Source organism: Scyliorhinus canicula, chromosome 4 (assembly GCF_902713615.1).
Source record: "Scyliorhinus canicula chromosome 4, sScyCan1.1, whole genome shotgun sequence".
Lineage (NCBI taxonomy): Eukaryota > Metazoa > Chordata > Chondrichthyes > Carcharhiniformes > Scyliorhinidae > Scyliorhinus > Scyliorhinus canicula.
The window spans coordinates 65,592,799-65,614,824 of NC_052149.1; the positions used below are offsets into that span (position 1 = coordinate 65,592,799).

The 22,026-nt window shown below is 45.0% G+C and overlaps 1 protein-coding gene across 1 annotated transcript in view; it reads left to right on the plus strand.

The window, feature by feature from the left end:
• The first annotated feature begins 507 nt into the window (after positions 1 to 507).
• The window catches only part of podn (podocan), a 72,729-nt gene continuing 51,210 nt past the window's right edge, over positions 508 to 22,026 (plus strand). The window contains exons 1-3 of the mRNA XM_038794373.1: positions 508 to 692; positions 2,326 to 2,582; positions 3,985 to 4,078. Of these exons, the coding sequence (XP_038650301.1) occupies positions 2,334 to 2,582; positions 3,985 to 4,078 (343 nt within the window). The 5' untranslated portion in view covers positions 508 to 692; positions 2,326 to 2,333. The remainder of the gene's footprint in view (positions 693 to 2,325; positions 2,583 to 3,984; positions 4,079 to 22,026) is intronic.

Consider the following 22,026-nt stretch of genomic DNA (forward strand, 5'->3'; position numbering starts at 1 on the left):
AGGTGCTGATAATAGATATCCTGGCTGGAATGTGCTCCATCCCTCAGCTTAATGAGCATATTACTGAAAAAGTACGGCGAATGAATAAAAATGAAAATGACTGCAGGTTCTAGGTAGGCAAAGGACAATTTAATAGACGCAGGCAAAATACATCACAGCTGATTGTAGATTCTTATAAAGGGCTTCCTACTAACATTAACTTTTTTTACAAGATTAATTAGCAAATCATAAATCCTGTGAACAGAAACCTGCTTTAAGGTCCAGCCAGAATATGTCAGTGTTTAAAAGAAGAATCTGATTCTAATTGAGGAAATATGGTAGATTACTTTGTGTGGTCTCAAACATGCATCTCATGTGCTGTAGAGTCCCCAAAGAGCAAAGCAACACATTCCTATAAATCATAGTCATACTGTGAATGTTTGAATCAGACACCGTTGTGAAGACTTATTCCTTCAGAGGACTTTGTCGAGATTGGTATTGTCAAGGGTAGATGCAAGACTAGAATTTGATTGTCAGTCCAACCTAAACAGAAGTAAAATATTCTGACGCCACCTCATTACTGAAACTTCGAGCCAGGGTAACACCCGGCAGGAAGAAAAGACAAAGTAATATCTTGAGGTTACACTTGGGAGCATTGTTTGCCTCTGTTCAGTTGGATAGGCTCTCCATGCATTGTTTTTAAACAGACTCAGGTGCGTATCAGTCTGCATGACATTAGATGGAAATGTGTTCAAATGATTTTGTTATGTGAATCTTCTGCTGGTGTTTTATCAGTGATGAACTGAAAATGTAAGTTTTTAACTTGTTAGTCAGAAAACACAGCCACCCTTGGAATACTAAGTTAATACGAATTCAGATTAAAATAGGCATATGCTCGACAGCAGCATTTAAGGCATGGTAACAATGTAAACAATTATACATGAGTGCTGTATTTGTTAATGCAGTAAGTTAAACCTAAATATACTGTCAACCAAACTCTAGAAACAAAAATGATTGTTACTTCATCGAGAAATGTTCTGAGTTCTTGTTGTAAAATTAAATAAACACATTGCGAAGAAAGCTGCAGATACATGTGTACAGGTACTGGCTTTTTTTCTCACTTATGAAATAGTTAGATGGGTGCAATTTGTTATAAGATGGGTTCAAGGCAGGGTCATCAGAATCCTGATTGTTGAAAAAGGGGGTTATTAATCAATTCCAGTCACAATAAAGCAGTATATATTTGGAAACTGTTATTTTACAAAGTAAGCCTTTGAATACCCAGACTGGTCTAAATCAACAGCTCCTTCTTCAAACAGAACACCACTATTTCGGTCCTGTTAGTGATTATCTCAGTGCTTGGTGAATGGTGCAAGAATTCTGGTTTTAATTAATAATAGCAGCCAAGGTAAAGCATTTATGAAATTTAATTGACATGGAATTTAGTAGTTTCTGTTAAATTTAATACGTGGCATTTTCCTGCTATCACTCTTGAGTGATGTGTTATTACTGGATTTGACTTGTTTCTCTGTGTTCTTATGGCTCTTGGCCAAACAGAAAATGTGTGATTAGATATAAAAAGAGTCAGTTTGATAGTATGCCTTGACCTGGCTTTCCAGATATATCCTCTCGAACCGTCTTTCTAGACTTGTACTTTTCTATATGGTAGCTCTAGAGTAGGCCAAAGCGTTTCTTGTTCACATTTCTGAAGAAGGGTTGAAGTTTTGTTTAAAAATCAATGAAGTGTTTCCATATTCAGCTTCACATCTGGAAAGGATCTTTCCCTTCCTCCGAGAATCTCCTTCAAACCCAAGGCAGTTTGGAGATATGAAAACCACTTGTTCTTCTTGCGAAGCTTAACACTGAATTAATTGTTAAGAGGTAATGAAGGGAGGTGGGCCAAGTCCTCTTCCTGAGACAGCAATATTAATAATATTATTGTTTTAAGTTTAATGTAAAAATGTGGAGCTGATAAAATAATTAATCAAATCAAAATATTTAACTGGCATGAGTAACTAGTCAGATATGAAACAGTGCCAAACAGGAAAATTACTGAATATATATATTTTTTATTAGTTTGTGTATCAAGATTATTTATTTATAGATTGGAAATTTAAATGCATGACAAACTATATATGGTTAACATACTTTGTCAAATATCAAGTCAAATATTACTGCAGGTCAATTATTTGTTGCATTCTAGATAAATCAAAGAATCAGGTTTATTTAGAAAGTGATGATATCCAAATAATAGAATTTCAGTAAATTAGAAGCTAATATCAGCAAGGGTGAAACATTCAACCCTGACTAGTAAGTGTTAAAATTAAATGGATTCTGTTTCTTTAGGAGGTCAAATGAATTGGAGCAGTAGGTTCTTGTTGCTGTGGCTCCTGAGCTTCAGCTGCAGTGCAATGTGTGAGGAGAAGGATTCCTCTGACGCAATGAAGAATCACGCAGGAGGAACAACTGCTCCTGAAGTGCAAGTACCTTATTGCCCTCCTGACTGCAACTGTAACCTGGATGGAACCGTAGACTGTGGTGGAGTGGATCTAAAGGAATTTCCTAGGAACTTATCAACGTCAATACTGCACCTGTCTTTGCAGGTAAGAGATAGGATAAATCCCTCCGCATAATCTCAGTCTTGATCCTCTACACAAATTAACAATCAGCTATAGCTGCAACAATTGTTTGCCCTCAGTTGTATTTAATAACGTGCTGTCTGTCGTTTTCACATCTCGTACTCCAGGTTTTCCCTCTTGGGCGCTCCTGACTTGTCCTGGTATTCTCCATACTGATGCAGGCTAACCCTTCTCTCCTATTTAACTTAAGTGGTCTTGTGTGAAGTTTAGCAATTAGCATCAACAGGCTATCTGAGAATACAACTGCACTTATCAAGTATAGGATCACTGGATAGCGGTTAGGAATGGGGAGGCACTGAAGACCATGCGCATTGCGAAAAGTCATAGTGCCGCTGCCTTCAGCCTACCTGAGGTAGCTAAGACGAGGGATGAAACTGCAGCTTTCTGCAGCATCTTTGTGGGTTACTTCCAAATTGAGCAGTCAATTTACCAACTCACCCTCTCCTTTGGGTCACTTACTCAGAAAAGATAACAATGGAGACTGTTCAAATACTTAAAGTTTGACACTCGATTTCATGCCAAAATGACTTCATTATTGATAACAATTTTGAATGACTGTTTTAAGCATTTCGAAAATGACAGTTCATTGAATTAATAAATTCAAGATGACAATTGTAATTTTCATTGGGTCATGAGATGTCATTTTCTGTTAAAAACAAACAAGAAACAAACCGCAAATCAGATTTGTGACACAATCAGAATCCATTCCAAAATCATGGCATTCCTAAAAATCCTTTCACCTGTGGAACTATATTAATTAAGTGAATGGGATGTGCTTGGGAAGATCCAACATGACATAAGAAATATAATTATTAGCTAAACATGAAAATTGCTAAGAATGACTTGACTGAAATTGTCAGAGCTTTTCTACACAATTAATTAATTCACTATGTGATGTATCTAAATAAATGCTATAAAAATGACCCAAAGATGGTGAACCGAAGTAAGCTGTTTGAAACTTGTAGAATATGTCCATTGGCATTTCAAACATGCTTCAGCCAAATCTTTAATATACATGACGAGATTCTGAAAAATCTCTCCACGGAATGTTGGCATGTATTTGTACTGTGTTGGCCTTGGCAAAAAGTATGTTATAAAAGTAGCCTATTAATTTAATAACCACTGAAGCTAAATGCATAGAATAAGCCACAGGGCCATTGTCATTCTATATTGTTTTACACATAATTTTTTGATCTACATGTTAATCATAGGGCTGTTTTTTACTGAAACCTTCCTCCACTGAAAGCTACACTGAAACCCCCATGCAATCAACTCAATTATCATCATCTATGTTTAAAACTATAAAGTGTAAGTTCAGAAATGCTGGCAGGAAATCAAAGAACTCATGTCATTTCTTGTTACTTAGAACAATGCTCTAGAGGTGATCCCTATGGAGGAGTTATCAAGACTTCAGAATCTGGAGACTTTTAATTTACAGAATAATAGGCTTACTTCAAAAGGTAAGGAAAACCTTTGATTTTGTGCTGCTTCCAAAAATCACAGGACAACCCAGGCCTCATACAGTCTGATAATACATATTTACTCCGATAGTTTGAATGAAAATTATTTTTACAGGAGTATATGCCGTAGCCAATGTTGCCTCTAAACTGTGCACACAATCTGAAAATCCCACTGCCTACATGCAAGTCAGCCCCTTTAAATTACTGTGCTTATGCAGCCACACAAAAACTTCTAAAGAGGACATGTGCTGAAAATATTTCAGAAAAAATAGAAGGAACGCTGATCATAACTTTTTCATTAATTATTGGTGATTATCCAGTTAGGTTTAAAAATGGTTTGGCCCTTATCTTTAAAAATTATGCGTTGTAATTTTTCCTTCATTTGTTTATAAATTGAAGGAACCAAGAAGTAAACTGAATAATTTTGATGATTCTTTTTTGATGACTCATTTCCTTTCCTAGATCATAGAAGTTTAGACAAATATTTGTGAGGTGTGTATTTTGGCAGAAGGGATTAGACTTAATGGCACAGTACTTAAGCATGTGCAGGGACAGAGGGACCTTGGAATGCAAGTGCATAAATCTTTGAATGTCTTCAAGGATAATTTACTGTTTCCTGCATTTGTGGGATGCAGATTGTGGTATGACCTGGGATCTGTGCAGGCTGCTCTTTTGTTTTCTATTTATATGGATGATTTGGAGATAGAAAAAGATATGAGGTTGACATTTTCTGGTTGTAGGAAATGCAAACTATATGGAAGAATACAGGAGATAGCACACAGACATAGACAGAGTGGATAATAATAATCTTTATTGTAACAAATAGGCTCACATTAACACTGCAATGAAGTTACTGTGAAAACCCCCTAGTCGCCACAATCTGGTGCCTGTTCACGTACACAGAGGGATAATTCAGAATATCCAATTCACCCAATAACACGCCTTTAAGGACTTGTGGGAGGAAACCGGAGCACCCGGAGGAACCCCACACAGACAAGTGGAGAATGTGCAGACTCCGCACAGACAGTGACCCAAGCCGGAAATCGAACCTGGGACCCTGGTGCTGTTAAGCGACAGTGCTACCCACTGTGCTACCGTGCCACCCACTACACAGGATGTAGTTCAAAGCAAATATATATGAGGAGGTCTCGTGGCGCGGTGGGTAGCATCTCTGCCACTGATCCAGAAACTCTGGGTTTAAATCCCACCCAGGACTTGATAACTAAAGAGCCATAACGTGGACAAACAGGTCGAGTGGCAACATGGAAATCCTTCCAAAGCACCAATGGCTGCCAGTAAGAGTGGGAGAGACTCCTGGTCAGCCATACTTGATGCTGCGTGGTGCCCCTCAGGCTATTGACAGATTGGTGACCTTTTGTGACAGATTGGTGGAACAAATTTTGTAGAAAGAGAAAATAGTGAAAGATGATTCATTGATTGGTAACAAAGTGACGTAAATTCAGAGTTGTCATTAGGAAAATAAAGTTAGAAGAGTATTTTTCCAGATTGAGTAATTTCACAACATAGAATGTTTTATGCCCGTGCGGAGTTTGCACATTCTCCCCATGTCTGTGTGTGTTTCCTCCAGGTGCTCTGGTTTCCTCCCATGTCCAAAGATGTGTAGGTTAGGTGGGGTTAATGAGTTAGGTTGGGTTGTTGGCCCAGGTAGGGTGCTCTTTCAGAGGGTCAGATTCAAAGGGCCTAATGGCCTCTTTCTGCATTGTAGAAATTCTATGATTTTATGTGGGAATTGAGAAAACATCTAAACAATTCATCAAGACAGTTGGACAAGGACTTGAAAAAGGAAAATGTTGCAAAATGGGATCTGTGGAGAGCAACAGTTGACCAAATGGCATCTGCTGTAAATTCAATGTGCGGAATCTTCCAGTGCTGCAAGCAGCGGGAAGCACGGTGAACAGGGAAAATTAATTTACTGTGAGGCCAAAAATCAATTTCCCAACTGATGAACTTCAGCAATTATGTTTTTGGGGCTTTTTTTTATTTAGAGTTCCCAATTCTTTTTTTCCAATTAAGGGACAATTTATTGTGCCCAATCCACCTACCTTGCACATCTTTGGGTTGTGGGGGTGAGATCCACGCAGACATGGGGAGAATGTGCAAAATTCCCGCAGACAGTGGGCCGGGATCGAACCCAGGTCCTTGGCGCCACTACGCCACCCATGCCGCCCTGTTCTTGGAACTTTTAAAGATGGTTTAAAGATGAGGTGGGTCAAGCTTCCCGACGGACAATATTGGGAAGCTTTGCAAACATTAGCACGTCATGCACACATGCTGGTTTAAATGTCAGCTCAATGGAATTAAGTATCCCCTCCAAATTAAGTTCTCCACCAGCCATTCTTTCATTGTTGCTGGGTCAAAAACCTGGAACTCCCTCTATGCTGGGCTGTGGGTGGTATATCTACACCAGATGGACTGCAGCTAATCAAGAGGGCAGCTCATCAATACTTGCTCAAGGCAATTAGCGATGAGCAACAGATGCTAGCCTTTCAAGTGCCACGCGCATCACAGGACCAAATCTTAAAAAATAAACAAGAGACTCAGGGCGCGATTCTCCGCTCCCCACGCCGGGTGGGAGAATCGCGGGAGGGCCCCCCAACAAATTTCAGCACCCCCGCGATTCTCTCGCCCCCCCGGCTCGGAAGAATCGCCGCTCGCTGCTTTCAGGGCGACCGGCGATTCTCCGACCCAGATGGGCCGAGCGGCCTGCCGTTCGGCAAACACACCTGGTTGCTGCCATCGTGAAATGGGAGTGAGAAGCCCGGTGGGGCTTGAAGGTGGCCTAGAAAGGAAAGAGCACCACGACTGTGCTCGGGAGGGGACAGGCCCGCGATCGGTGCCCACCGATCGTCGGGCCGGCGTCCAAATCGGACGCACTATTTCCCCTCCGCCGCCCCGCAAGATCAAGCCGCCACGTCTTGCGGGGCGGCTGAGGGGAAAGATGGCCACCGCGCATGCGCGGGTTCAAGCTGTCAGCGCCGTGACGTCAGCCGCGCATGCGCGAGTTGGAGCCGGCCAACCTGCGCATGCACGGCTGACGTCATTAGGCGCGCCGGCCGCGTCATTCTTGGCGCGACGCCCCCGCGGCCTATTCGACCTATCGGGTCTGCACGCCTTCACCCTATCCCTGCAATCCAGTAACCCCACTTAGCCTTTTGGAAACTGAGGGGCAATTTAGCATGGCCAATCCACATAACCTGCACATCTTTGGACCGTTCAGAGAACAGAGAACTGTTCAGCAAACAATGGAAGAGGGAAGGAAGCTCATTTTAAAATGGAGAATTTTGTGTGTTTTTTTCCTTGGTAGCAAATGTGCTGTTTACTATTCAACCATTTCAAACTAATTTCATGCAAAGGACAGTTGCACATTTTCAGGTCAGAGATCTATACTTAATTATAGCTGCAAAGTTACACCAAAATTGATATATGTTCTGCCTCAAAGGAAATAAAATTTTCAATTAAGAAATTTTGACTGATGAAGATAACAATCTGTATTAATTGTAACACCTAACAGTTCTAGAATTAAGAGTTCATAAATGTCAGTGACAGATAAAGTCATTGGGTATGTGGTTTCTGAACCATTTCGTTACTTGTCATCAGGGTAATGAGTTCACTTTGATTGCTTAACAGCAAACTGATGCAAAACAAAACCGTCTTGCATTTATATAGCACCTTTTATGGCCTCAGGACATCTCAAAATGCTTTATAGCCAATTAGTTATTTTACTCTTTCCATTAACTTAATTATATCCTTGTTCTATTTGAAACATTTTGCTAGCATTATGTCAGAAGAGTTCCCAGTTGCTGATTATTGTCTTATTCATTCGGTTTTTAAAAAAATTCCAATTAAGGGGCACTTTAGCGTGGCCCCCTACCCTGCACATCTTTTTGGGTTGTGGGCATGAGACCCATGCAGACACCGGGACAATGGGCAAACTCCACACAGGCAGGGGGCCGGGATCGAACCCGGGTCCTCGGCACTGTAAGGCAGCAGTGCTAAGCACTGCGCCAAGGCCTGGTCTTATTCATTAGTGCCAAAGAATAAATGTAATTTGCCGTTGCGGTGATTCCTGTTAGACTTTTAAGTGTCGCCAGAAGCCTCCTTTGAAAATCCTCAGGAGTTGGAGACTTTCCAAAAGGCATTTTCAAACATTCTATATATTCCAAATGGCATTGAAAACGTAGTCAATAGACTCTGAAAATAATATGCCTGGACCTAGTCATTGCATCCATAGCCATTAATCATTTTGTTTTCACTATTCAGGCAGAATGATACCTATAGTTTAGAGTAGAAAGTGAATTTGTTTGAAAGTTTTCACTTTTATTACTAACAACAAATGTCAAGCTATTCTTGTTATACACTGTCATATGTAACCCTTGCTGAATGACTCGAACATTTAGAGTCGGCCTACATGGATTGGGCATTATTTGAAAATTGTTGTTGTACTACTTGTTGGAATATTGATCTTTTTACTAATGGTTACATTTTATTTTGTAAAACATGGCTAGTGGATCAGAGTTCTGAAGTTTCATGGAATTCGTTTATTCTAGAATAGTGACAGTAGCATCATAGTCGCTTTGAAATCTGACTTAATGATATCTATGAGGGCATTGACATATAACTTATTGATTTGTTGGTCTGTGAGCGAATTCAAACATCTTCTGAGACACTGCTTTATCTACAGCAAAAAGTTAATGTTCCATTATTTGTCGAGCTTTGGACGCGGCTGAGAACTAGTTTGCACAGCAATAAGTCTGGTGCAGGGGCATTCCAACATTTCTTGAACCTCACATCTGTAGTCATTTTCTCCATTTTCTTTCCTAAATATTGCACAATCTTTTATTTTTGCAGCTGCTTTGCAGGTGGTGCAGGCTTTCAGAGCTGTTTTAGATTCATGTGACAATCTCTTCCTGGTACCTTCTGCTTGAGTTCACTGTCACTTATCATTCCGGTAAGGGGATTTTATTCCCCTACAAACCAGAGGGTCTTTCTCTACTCAATATAGAGCTAAAAGTAGTGTGATCATGCATACAGGACACAAATAAGCTCCTGCTTGTCATTTGCACTATCTTGCAGTGTGTTCATTCATATTATCGAATCCCTACAGTGCAGAAGGAGGCCATTCTGCCCATTGAATCTGCACTGGCCCTTGGGAAGAGCACTTTACTCAAGCCCATACCTCCATCGTGTCCCTATAACCCCACCTAACCTTTTGGACTCTCAGGGGGGAGAGTGCAAACTGCACAGTCATCCAAGGGCTGGAATTGAATCCAGGACCCTGGAGCTGTGAGGCAGCAGTGCTAACCACAAATCTGCATATTGTAGCTTGGTAATGGTACGTTAATTGTATTATTAAGGTTAAGGACACACAGGTGAATGGATTAATTAAGTACATATAAAGACTGGTCCGCCAGAATGACATTTTGGCTTAGTTAGTTATGTTTCCTTTGACGTTTTGTTTTAATTCCAGTGCCTTACCAGTGGCTATCACCCCTGTCTCCTGCCTCCCTCTCCCCTTTGCCTCCTTTATTATTTTGTTTTACAGATCATTTGTTTTGTTTATTGTTCTTAAGGACAGCATATAAAGAAAGATTTCCGGAACACTGGGTTTTGTTTAGGGAGGAGGCAGACATTCATAATGTTGCATTCTGGAAAAAAATCTAGTATTAATTAAAAGATTAGCATCTAATTTGCCACTTCTTCAACTGGCTTTGTAACGTGTTAACATAGCTGTGTTTATTTTCTAAATATTTCCTTACTAAAGCTGGATAAATTTCAAGATTGCCTACTCTGAACCTCTATGAGTATCACACTTACATAGGATTATGTAGGATATACAGCAGAGAAATAGGCCATTCCACATAATTACTCCATGCCAGTGTTAATGCTCCACTTAAACCTCCTTCCATCTTTCCTCATCTAAGTCTATAATGGTAACCTTCACAAATCACTAAAGGTTGCACCACAGGAAAAGCAAGGCCATAAAAAGCAAACTAAGCCTGAGGCTTTGTTTCCAGAAGGCCAAAAGGAAAAGTATAGAAATTATGTATCAAGCTTTGGTTAGACCTAACTTAAATCACTGCTTGCAGTCCTGTTTGCCATTGTATTAAAAAGCATACAGAGGCATTGGAGATAGTGCAGAAAAGATTTACAAGGAGAGTACCAGAAATGCACGCAAATACATAAATGTAAACGTTGCCACAGTCCCAGAGGCTGCTTTTGCCTTTTAGAAAGAGCTGACTGGTGGTGATTTAAGCTGAGGGTCACCACACCTCAGGAAAGTGGCAAAATTGAGAAGGTAGGGCCTTCATGGTGACCTCAGCCGGTACGGCAATTTAACCCGCGCTATTGGCATCGCTCCACATCACAAACCAGCCAACATGACCTCCATGCATATACATATACAGGAACTAGTTGAGATGATTTGATTTGATTCATTATTGTCACATGAATTAGTATGCAGTGAAAAGTATTGTTTCTTTATGCTGGCTGCCTTTCTGAGGCAGCGGGAATTATAGATAGAGTCAATGGATGGGAGGCTGGTTTGCGTGATGGACTGGGCTACATTCACGACCGTTTGTAGTTTCCTGCGGTCTTGGGTGGAGCAGGCTCCATACCAAGCTGTGATACAACCAGAAAGAATGCTTTCTATGGTGCATCTGTAGAAGTTGGTGAGAGTCGTAGTTGACATGCCAAATTTCCTCAGTCTTCTGAGAAAGTAGAGTTGTTGATGGGCTTTCTTAACTATAGTGTCGGCATGGGGGGACCAAGACAGGCTGTTGGTGATCTGTACACCTAAAAACTTGAAATTCTCAACCCTTTCTACTTCGTTCCCATTGATGTAGACAGGGGCATGTTCTCCACTACGCTTCCTGAAGTCGATGATAATCTCCTTCGTTTTGTTGACATTGAGGGAGAGATTATTGTCGTTGCACCAGTTCACCAGATTCTCTATCTCATTCCTATACTCTGTCTCGTCATTGTTTGAAATCCGACCCACTACGGTGGTGTCATCAGCAAATTTGAAAATCGAGTTGGAGGGAAATTTGGCCATCAGGTCATAGGTAAAAGGAGTATAGTAGGGAGCTGAGGACACACCGGTGTTGAGGATGATCGTGGAGTAGGTATTGTTGCCTATCTTTACTGATTGTGGTCTATGGGTTAGAAAGTTCAGGATCCAGTCGCAGAGGGAGGAGCCGAGGCCAAGGCCACGGAGTTTGGAGATGGGTTTGTAGAAATGATGGTGTTGAAGGCTGAGCTGTATTCGATAAATAGGAGTCTGACATAGGTGTCTTTGTTATCTAGGTGTTCCAGGGTAGAGTGCAGGGCCATGGAGTTGATTCGTACCATGACTTACCTTTCGAAGCACTTCATGATGATGGATGTCAGAGCCACTGGACAATAGTCATTAAGGCATGGACTTAGTCTCAGTCTCTGTTCTCTTGAAAAAAGAGCGCCAAGGTGTTACCTGTTAAGGATCTTTAAATCATGAATGTTTCTTTTTTCAGATTTGTTCATGCTATGTGGGGGTCACTGGCTAAGCAAGCATTTATTGCCCATCTCTAATTGCCCTTGGGATTATGGTGATGTGCTACCTTCTTGAACCGGTCCAGTTCCACAGTACTGTTAGGGAGTGAGTTTCAGAATTTTAATCCAGTGACAGTGAAGGATCAGTGGTATATTTCCAAGTCAGGATGAGGTGTGGCTTGGAGCGAAACTTGCAGGTGGTGGTGTTCCCATACACCTGCTGCCCTTGTCCTCCTAGGTGGCAGAGGTCAGGGGTTTGGAAGGTGTTGCTGAAGGAGTCTTGATGAGTTGTTGCAGTGCATTGTGTAGATGGTACACACTGCTGCCACTATACATAGGTCCATGCTGGAGGGAGTGAATGTTTAAGGTGGTGAATGGGGTATTTCTTTGTCTTGGATGGTGTTGAGCTTCTTGAGTGTGGTTGGAGCTTCACTCATCCAGGCAAGTGAAGAGTGTTTCATCACATTCCTAACTTGTGGACAGGCTTTGAGGAGTCAGGAGGTGAGTTACTCACCACAGTCTCTGATCTGTTTTGTAGCCACAGTATTTGTACGACTGGTCCAGTTCAATTTCTGGTGAACGGTAACCCCATGTTATTAATACTTTCTTTTGCCATAATGGTAAAACCATTAAATGTAAATGGGAGATTGTTAGATTCTCTTTTGTTGGAGATGGTCATTACTGGCCCTTGTGTGGTGCAAATGTTACTTGCACTTGTCAGCCCAAGCCTGAATACTATCCAGATCTTGCTGCATATGGACTGCTTCAGTATCTGTGGAATAGCAAATGGTGCTGAATTTGGGCAATTATCCACAAACATCACCTCCCCTGACCTTATGATGGATGGACCTTATGATTAAAAAGGTGAAGATGGTATCCTGAGGAACTCATGTAGTCATATATTCCAGGAGTGAGATGATGGACCTCCAACCACCAAAACCACCTTTCTTTGTGCTTTGATAGGGTGGGTGCAGAGAACATGATTCCTTTTGTGGGGATGAGCATAATTAGAGGTCACCAATACAAAATAGTCAGCAAAAAACTCAACAGGGAATGCAGAAGAAACGTCTTTACCATAAGAGTGGTGTGAAGGTGAAAGCTGCTACCACAGGAAGTGGCTGAATTTAGTTTCTGTGCCATTCTATGCTGCTCAACTTTTCTAGGAAGAAGAGCTTACACTATTGGAACACAGGCTCACACTATACACCATCAAATATATTTATTTGAGCTTAATTGATAAGTGAACCTAATAGATAAACACAAAGGGTGGCATTCTCCGTCGACAGAATTCTCCGCTTCGCCAGCAGCGCACGCATGGCCGCGAATTTCCCAATGACGTGGGAATGGCCACAATAGGAAGCCCCAATGGGGTGGAGGACCTCGCTCCCATGCCAGAAAACGGGTCTGCCATGACAGAGAATCCCGTATTAGGTGAAAATATTGCTATTCTCAAAAAACCAAGCAGAGACTGATGTTCCACCATGAGCATACTGGCAGTACGAGTGAATCTTACTCAATACATTTGACACTGTCAATACCCAAAGGAGACATTCCTAAATTTTGCAAGTTGGAAGCTAAGAGGTTGGAATTTTGTAGGCAGGAACAATGTGTGTTGGCATAGAAGTGGTTGTGTTTCCTGCTGACACTCTGGTCTCTGTTCACATGGGACAATCACACAATCCTCTGGCCGTGAAGTGAAAGTGCTATCACTAGCCAAATTGCTTTCTCACTTTAGTGAAAATTGATCAATCATGAAGTGGGCGGCAAGGTGGCGCAGTGGTTTGCACTGCTGCCTCGCAGCGCTAAGGACCCGGGTTCGACCCTGGCCCTGGGTCACTGTGCGTGTGGTGTTTGCACATTCGCCCCGTGTCTGTGTGGGTCTTACGCCCACAATCCAAAGATGTGCAAGGGAGGTGGATTGGCCACGCTAAATTGCCACTTAATTGGGAAAAAAAAGAATTGGGTACTCTAAAAATTTTTTAAAATTTATCAATGTAATTAACATACAGTTAACAGATTAAACGAAAGGGAAAAAAATTATGCAAGAAGTGTTCTGTAGGTAGACACAGCAGCTAACTTGAATCACAAAATTATTTTTGAACACAGAAAGAGCGTTGCTCAAGCCACCAGGAATATTCCCGGTTCCTCTTTCAACACCTTTGATAACTAATTTTAAAAAAGAGTTACAGCACTACAAAATGCGAGTTAGATCATACCTGGAGTACTTTGAGCAATTCTGGCTGTCACATCTTCAGAAGGCTATGCTGGTCTGAGAGGGAATAAAGTCTGCGGGATTCTCTGACCCCCCGCTGGGTCGGAGAATCCCTGGGGGGTGGGGGCTGGGGGGGGGGGGGGGGGGGCCATGAATCCCGCCCCGCCCCTCCGATGCCGGCGGCCGTATTCTTCGGTGCCTGTTTTCAGGCGGGAGTGGGGACCACTCCACGCCGGTCGAGGGCCGTTGGCAGCACCCCCCACCCCCCCCCCCGGCAATTCTCCGGGCCCCAATGGGCCGAGCGGTCGTCCGTTTCTGGCCAGTCCTGCCGGCGTGAAATGGACATGGTCCCACATGGTGGGACCTGGCTGGTAGGCCGGCTGGTGCGGTCCTCGGGAGGGGGCACGGGGGATTCTGACCCGGGTGGGGCCCTCCATGGTGGCCTGGCCCGCGATCGGGGCCCCACGATCTGTGGGCGGGCCTGTGCCATAGGGGCACTGCTTCCTTCCACGCCAGCCTCTGTAGGACTCTGCCATGGCCGGCGCAGAGAAGACACCTCCCTGTGCATGTGCAAGAATATGCCGGCCTCTCTGCGCATGCGCGGAGCCACGGAGGGGAACAGAGAGGGTAGATAGAGATAAGCTATTTCCACACTTTGCTGGCCCACCTTCATTCCTGCTCTACCAATGCCTTCATTTTAAAATGAGAGGGCTAGATTCTGCATTTGGGAGGCTGCCCACCGGAGTTGAATTGCACCAGTTTTACGAATCTCTTGCGGTGATAAAGCGGGATGGAATTAAGTGTTTCACAATGTGGAATATGAGGGATTCCCTCTATCGAGTTATCAACTTGAGCAGGAGGTCAGATAGTGAGGTCCCATGGCTGGCAACCCCTCACACCGTAAACTGGCCCAATCCCCCCCCCCCATATACTGGCTTGACTCCCCCGCGTTAGGCAGCCCCCACTCCCAGATTGCCTGGGAAACATGGGCTGGGTGCGGGTTGTTTGAGGTTTTGGGGATATTGTGGAAGGGCATGTTGATATATGGAAGTTGGATTGCATTTATCTGTTGTTTGGGTTGAATGTTTTGCAAGTTGGGCTTGGGTAGTGGTTTTAATTTTATGTGGATTTATGTTCTAGTTGTTCTAACTGTTGTGAAAATATATAGCTCTCTGTTGGAGTACAATGTTTTCAGGGGATTTTATACTTTGTGTCTTTTTTCAGTAACATTTTTCTTCTGAGCCGTCCTGCTGGCCGAAGAGTTAGCTAAGGGGTGTGGTACTGAGGGGTTGACTGCAGCTCATTATATTAGTTCTGCCAACAATCAAACAGTAAAGGGCAGGGCTTCAGCACTGAGGAGCCTCTTGCGGTCAAACGGTAAATGCATGGATGAGCAGAGGGCAGTTGGTTGAGCACAATCTCCCTAATGTTCCTGGCAGAGGACTGGGGTCTACAGGTTCCTGATGTGGTTGGGGTGAGTGTACAGGATGAGCTTTGCCAGCACAAGTAGCTCACTGGATAGCACTCTGAGAGAAGATGGGATAGTCATGGTAAGGGTGTGTGAGGTTTGGGGGATTTGAAGGTCCCAGGATTGTCTGTCACTTTCCTTCTCCAATTCCTTCCAGATACAACAGTGTTTTCTGGAGTTGATCCTGTGGAGGCTGCCCTGACATTGCTTGTTGCAGCTGAGGTGGACAGATGATGTAGAAGGCAACAGCGACAACGCTGGATGCAGACGGCACCCAATGTGCACCTCAGCCGCCAAAGGGGACCCAGATCACGGGGCGGGAATCGGACCAGGCTGCCTCCATTTCTGATATACTGCCTGGGCATCCAACTAGACGTCGCATTAGGGCCTGTAAGGCCGGAAAGGTAGACACCAGTTAGGTTGGCACGGGCGTAGCACACAGGATAGTGTTAGGGCTGGGGCACAAACTGTTATGGAGATGTTCATCTGTTAAGTTCAAAATAAACACCTGTACACAGAAGTTCCAAACTGCCTTGGTGCTCTGTGTGGGTGGGATGGGAAATTCGTACCATCAACCAGACCTTATATGCCTAGTTGGCACAGGCTGCACCTGTGCACTGACATCTGTGAGATTCTGAATAGGTCCCCACTCGGCACCTGGAAGGACCCTGTGGTGTAAAGGTTCATGGCGATTGTCACCTTGTCAGCCACCGGGAGTGGGTGTTGCCCCCATACCCACGCGGTGCCAGTTGCGCCATGATTCGGCAGATATGTCGTACACATTAGGCTAGATGCGGCAATTCCTTCCCATGTCTTCCTCGGCCTGTTGGGTGGCTGGCTCTCCAGCCTCACTGGTGAGGCAAGCTCCACTGCTGCAGGGTCCTTCCCAAGCAGCTCCTGCTTGTTCAGCCTCCGTGTATCACCTAGGGCTGCAGCAGCTAGGATGAAGGCCACCATTCCTGGTTTAATTCCGAAGTCCATTGTCTGCAGTGGGTGAAAGGCAAGCATGTTAGCATGGTGCATACCCCTGGTCCAACGGGCTACACGGTGGCCTCGGCCTGCACTACAGCTCCTGTGTCCGTAAGTCCCCCTCCCCCCCACTCCTCCCCCATCCCCACACCCAGCCATTCCCTTGGCACTCAGTGGAATGCACAACAACCCATGGCCCCATCGGTGCCCAGTACTACGGGGGCCTCCGGCCCCAGCCCCCACCCCTGCCGGCAGTGGTACCGGTGGCTGGCCAGAGGTACTCTCTCTGTCGGAGCTACTGTGGGAGTTACCCTAGGGTTGGGTGCGTCAAGTTCTGCCGGTGTGTTGCGCCCAGCTGTGGGGGACAGCATTGGTGGAGTGGAGGGGGAGGCTGTAAAGTGCAGAGGTGGTGGGGTGGGGGCACCTATAAGGCCAGTGTCACTCTGCGCCACCATGGGCTACAGTGGGTGGTCAGTGGGATGCGCAGCAATGTGGTTGCCTTATAGGCCACCGTAATGGTGGTCTGTGCCTGGACTCCGCAGTCCCGGGTTGGGGGGGGGGGAGGGCACTCAACCCCCATGGCCCATGCCCTGCTCGCCCCCACTACTCCGCACCCCCCTGGCCCTGCCATCCCCTTCAGCCAACCCTGCCTGCGGCATGACCGGCAGCCCACAATCACGCCTCTGGGATCATGTCCTACTTCTTCTCTCTCCCTCATCTCCCTCAGTGGGCATGGTGCATGTTTCTCGAAATTCAAAACTATAGGTGAACCCCTTCCTGGCAGAGCCGGAGCGTCGGCCAGAGAATACCCGGTCGGGGCAGTTAATGATATTCCAATGCCATTTACTGTACATGTGGAGTAGAGTGCATTGAGGCCGCTGCCAAGGCACCGGAGCGTGGCATTCCGTCGGGCGCCCTGCGCCAGCCATGATTTTTGGCTCACGTGAAATTTCCGCCCAATCATGTTTCGCGATTCAGACGTTGCTGGATGGAGAATCCCAAAGACGCCCAAAAGGAGAATTTCTTTGGGCGGGGTCCACATTTTTGAATGATTGGAAAAAAACTAGTTGGACTAGGAGATGATATGACTATCCTGACTGTGATGTGGAGATGCCGGCGTTGGACTGGGGTGAGCACAGTAAGAAGTCTTACAACACCAGGTTAAAGTCCAACAGGTTTGTTTCAAACACGAGCTTTCGGAGCACGGCTCCTTCTTCAGGTGAATGGAAAGGCTTGTTCCAGAAATGTTTATATAGACACAGTCAGAGATGCCCCGGAATGCGAGCATTTGATTTTGATTGCCTGCAGGTGCTCGCATTCCGGGGCATCTCTGACTGTGTCTATATAAACATTTCTGGAACAAGCCTTTCCATTCACCTGAAGAAGGAGCCGTGCTCCGAAAGCTCGTGTTTGAAACAAACCTGTTGGACTTTAACCTGGTGTTGTAAGACTTCTTACTGTATCCTGACTGTAACACTGTGAAGATACACGGAAGTGAATGATCATATAGGAAAACCTATTGGCAATTTAGGAGGTATGGGAAGGGATTAATTACCCCACAGTGATGCTGATAATGTAGAGAAATATAAGTAGTAGTAGGGAAAAGCTTGAGATCGAAAGATTGGAGGTCAGAAAGCGACAAGGTTTTCTGCAAGTGAGAATTAAAGCACCAAACACTGAGTTCCTGCACATATTGGCACCACAAACAGGATATATCACTGTGCTCTCCAGGTTGCTGGCGGCTCACTGTTCCTTTCTCACAAACAGCCAAATGTTTCTTTTCAGTGACTCCAGATGTAAACAATCTCACTTCTATTTTTTTTAAGATTGTCATGGTTACAAGGGAGACTAAAGATTTTGAATACTCACAGTTTAAGAGAGTCATAAAATTGTAATAGCCTTCTCCACCCAGTGTGTACCACAAGTTTTTAACTCCTTCAATATCCTTGAAATTATACATTCAGGTTATTCATGAGCACTGTTGGGGGGGGGGGGAGGGGGGGTATGACTGGGCTTGGATGAGAGCACACAAGCGACTGTGAGTCGAGAGCTCATTTCACACTCTGCCCAATTCTCTTTTATAATGGTCTGTTTTGTGTTACTTCCAAAGACCAATCTCTCCTCCTGCAGCTCCAGTTCCATTTGGGGTTACCACCTGTCCAGTTTAGACCTGCACAGTCCTTTTTCTTTTGAACGTGTGTTTCTCAAATGTAAACTGGACACCGACAATGTGTTTTTAAAAACTAAATTCTGTCTTTTTTCTCTCAAGGTGGAAATGGAGCTGTTTAAGTTATTAATATTTTAAATGTATCAGTGAATTCTTATCAGCAAGAAAGGGAATGTTTCAATCTGAGTCTATGATCTAAACACTTGATCATGTCCATTCATTCTCTCATAGTTTGCCTTGTGATAGCTTTTCACTGAAGATCACAATATTTAAGATTAATGATTATGATGTCCGAGAGAATAGGCATCTTCCTCACACCTTTATTATATAAACAGATTTCTTGTAGATTCTGCATACTTATTACAAATTCAGGGGTGGAGGAACTGGGACATGTTATTCACCTCTGCAAGTTAAATAATTCCACTCTATACTAACGGATTGACATGAGGATAAACAACATCATCCAGTGCTCCATTTCCCATTGTCTTCTCTCACCTAGTGGTGTACTAAGGCAGACTTTCACCTGTTTCCATGGCTAATAATTCCCGGAATAGATCACTAGTCTGGCGCCAGGAGCGTTTAGCTGGAGGGGCGCCACTCCACACCAGGAATGGCTGACCAGGAGTCTCTGCCACTCTACCGCCAGCCATTGGTGTGTTGGAAGGATTTGCAGGACAACACACTCAGCAGTCGGATTTTCTGGCTGTCCAAGCTGACAGGATCAGACAGTCCTGCCAACTGTGCACCCCCGCCATGGGTTTGTGGCAGCAAGGGGTGTGATCAATGGGAAACCCCATTGATAACAGCAGACCAGAAGCTGCCGCTAGCCACTGGCGAGCCATCCTCTGCCGTTGCAAAACATGGGGGAGGAAAATCCTGCCTAACCTGTTTGACTGTATCAGAAATGCAATCATTCAGTGTAAATCTAGTGCAATCATACAGTGTACCCTTATATTAAAGTTCCTCTTTAAAGATCATTCACAAATACAAGGGGCGGCATTCTCCCCTACCCGGCGTGATGGAGGGTCCCGGAGTAGGGGAGTGGCGCCAACCACTCAGGGGTTGGGCCTCCCCAAAGGTGGGGAATTCTCCCCACCTTTTGGGGCCAGCCCCGCGCCGGAGCGGTTTGCACCAGAAGACCGGCGCAAAAAACCGGCGCCCCCGGCAGCGGGGCTGGCCGAAAGGCTTTCGCCGGTCCGCGCATGCGCCGGCAGTGACGTCAGCGGCCGCTGACGTCACTGCCGGCGCATGCGCAATGTGGAGTTCTCTTCCGCTTCCGCCATGGCGGAGGCTGTGGCGGCCGTGGAGGAAAATAGTGCAGCCAGGGCACTGGCCCGGAGTCTGAGCGGGGGGCCCCGATCGCGGGCCAGGCCACCGTGGCGGCACCCCCCCGGGGTTCGATCACCCCCCCCCGCCCCACCAGGACCCCGGGGGCCTGCTCGCACCGGTGATCCAGCCGTTCCAGAGGTGGTTCAAACCTCGGCGGCGGGAGAGGTCTCCCAGAGGTGGGACTTCAGCCCATCCGGGCTGGAGAATCACCGCAGGGGCCTCTCCAATCGGAGTGGCGAGATTCCGCCGCCGCCACTTCCCGGGTGGCGGAGAATCTCTGCCACAGCGGGGGCGGGCTTTTAGGCGGCCCCAGGCGATTCTCCAACCCTGCTGGGGGTCGGAGAATTTCGCCCAAGGCTAGGACTTCATGGGCGTAATTCTCCGACCCCCATGCTGGGTGGCAGAATAGCGTGAGTGCCAGGCGATTCCCACCTGCACGTGATTCTCCCACCCCCCCAAAACGGCGTGCCGCATTTCACGACAGGCCGCTCAGAGAATCGGCGCTCGCCGTTTGTAGCATGCGCGGGTGACGTCATTTATGCGACGTTGGCTGCGTAATTTACGCAGCGCTGCTTTCACGCGGTGCCAAGGCCCGGCACGCATAATTGATGCAGCGCCACTCCTAGCCCCCTGGGGGTGAGAGAATAGGGGGCAAGGAGCGGCCTCCGACGCCGGAGTGAAACACTCTGGTTTTCATTCCGGCGTCGGCACTTAGTCTCCCGATGGGAGAATTTCTCCCCATATGTTCAAATTATTTTGAGTTCACACCTTATCCAATCTTGTGTGCATTATTTTTATAGTTTGTGATTTATTTGACCTCGGTAGAATTGTGGGTTAATTTTTACTGAGCTATTATTTTCAACCTACAAGGGGTTAACTTTCCATTATACAGAAGTTAGTAATGTTTATTCAGCCTGTTAGCAGGAGCTAAATGGAGCGTTTAGAGGATTGTGTTTCTTGCATACCCTATCAGTTTTGAGATAGTGAATTTGTTGGTATATTTTAGGGGTGTTCATACTTGAAATGTTACAATGAGTACCCTTCATTCACATAGTGTTTATCAAGCCACATAGGTGCCATAGAAGGGGGCAGCTTCAGCTTAAAGGTGGTTTCATTGACAACACAGTAATCCAATCCTTAAAACAGAGAGCTAAAGGAGGAACCTGGGGTTAAGCTTTAGGCTTTTCTTCTGAATTGAAAAGAAGGCAGTCTGAAGTAAACTTAGATTTGAACACAGCCCAGGGGAAAGCTAAAAGATTTCTATGTTGAGCTTAGTGCTAGCCAATAAGGTAAATATATCACATTATCGGTGTTAGGTGATATACTTGTTATTTTACAGTCCATGAGGTATATGAAATGGAATGGGATTCACTTTAAACTTCATCTTTCTTGTTCTATATATTACATGTAAAAAGAAGCAGTTTTTAGGTTTGCCATTGGTCTCATCTCACTGATCAGTCCATCTCCCAGAAAGGTAGAAGAAACATACAGTATCCGGTCCACACAATAAGGGATCTTAATATAATGACCTTGGTTTGTGCTGTCAGATAATTGTAAGATTCACTGCTGATTATAGGACATGTGGAGTCCACGTATGAGAGTGACCAATGACACTGAACCCAAGGGACTATCTATTGCATATCTCGATTTTTTTTTTAACAATTACATTCTTATTTATTTTTTGTCCTCTTTATGTAGTAACATGGCTGTGGTTACATGTAGACAGCTTTTTTCATACTTTTTCCCCACTCTTTTCAATATCCATTCTTCAAAACTCGTCAAAAGCAGACCATTGTTGCTTGCCCCTCCAGTTTCCCTTCTTTCCGGTTGACACTTGCTTATAACAGCGCAGTTCAAAAGAAAGCAGGTCTTCAGAAACAGTTTTTTTCTATTAATTTAGCCATGCCATTACAATTAAAAAAAAACATTTTTTAGTGTACCCAATTCTTTTTTTTCCAATTAAGGGACAATTTAACGTGGCCAATCTACCTACTCTGCACATCTTTGGATTGTGGGCGTCAGACCCACGCAGACACGGGGATAATGAGCAAACTCCACATGGACAGTGACCCGGGACCGGGATTGAACCTGGGTCCTCGGTGCCTTGAGGCAGCAGTGATAACCATTGCGCCAATGTGCTGCCCTCATGCCATTACAATCTTGAGGGAAACTTTCCCGAACAGTTGATTGTGCCCTTCACTGGTACAGAAAGGGCGGGATTCTCCGATCCTGAGGCTACGTGTTGACGCTCTCGAAAC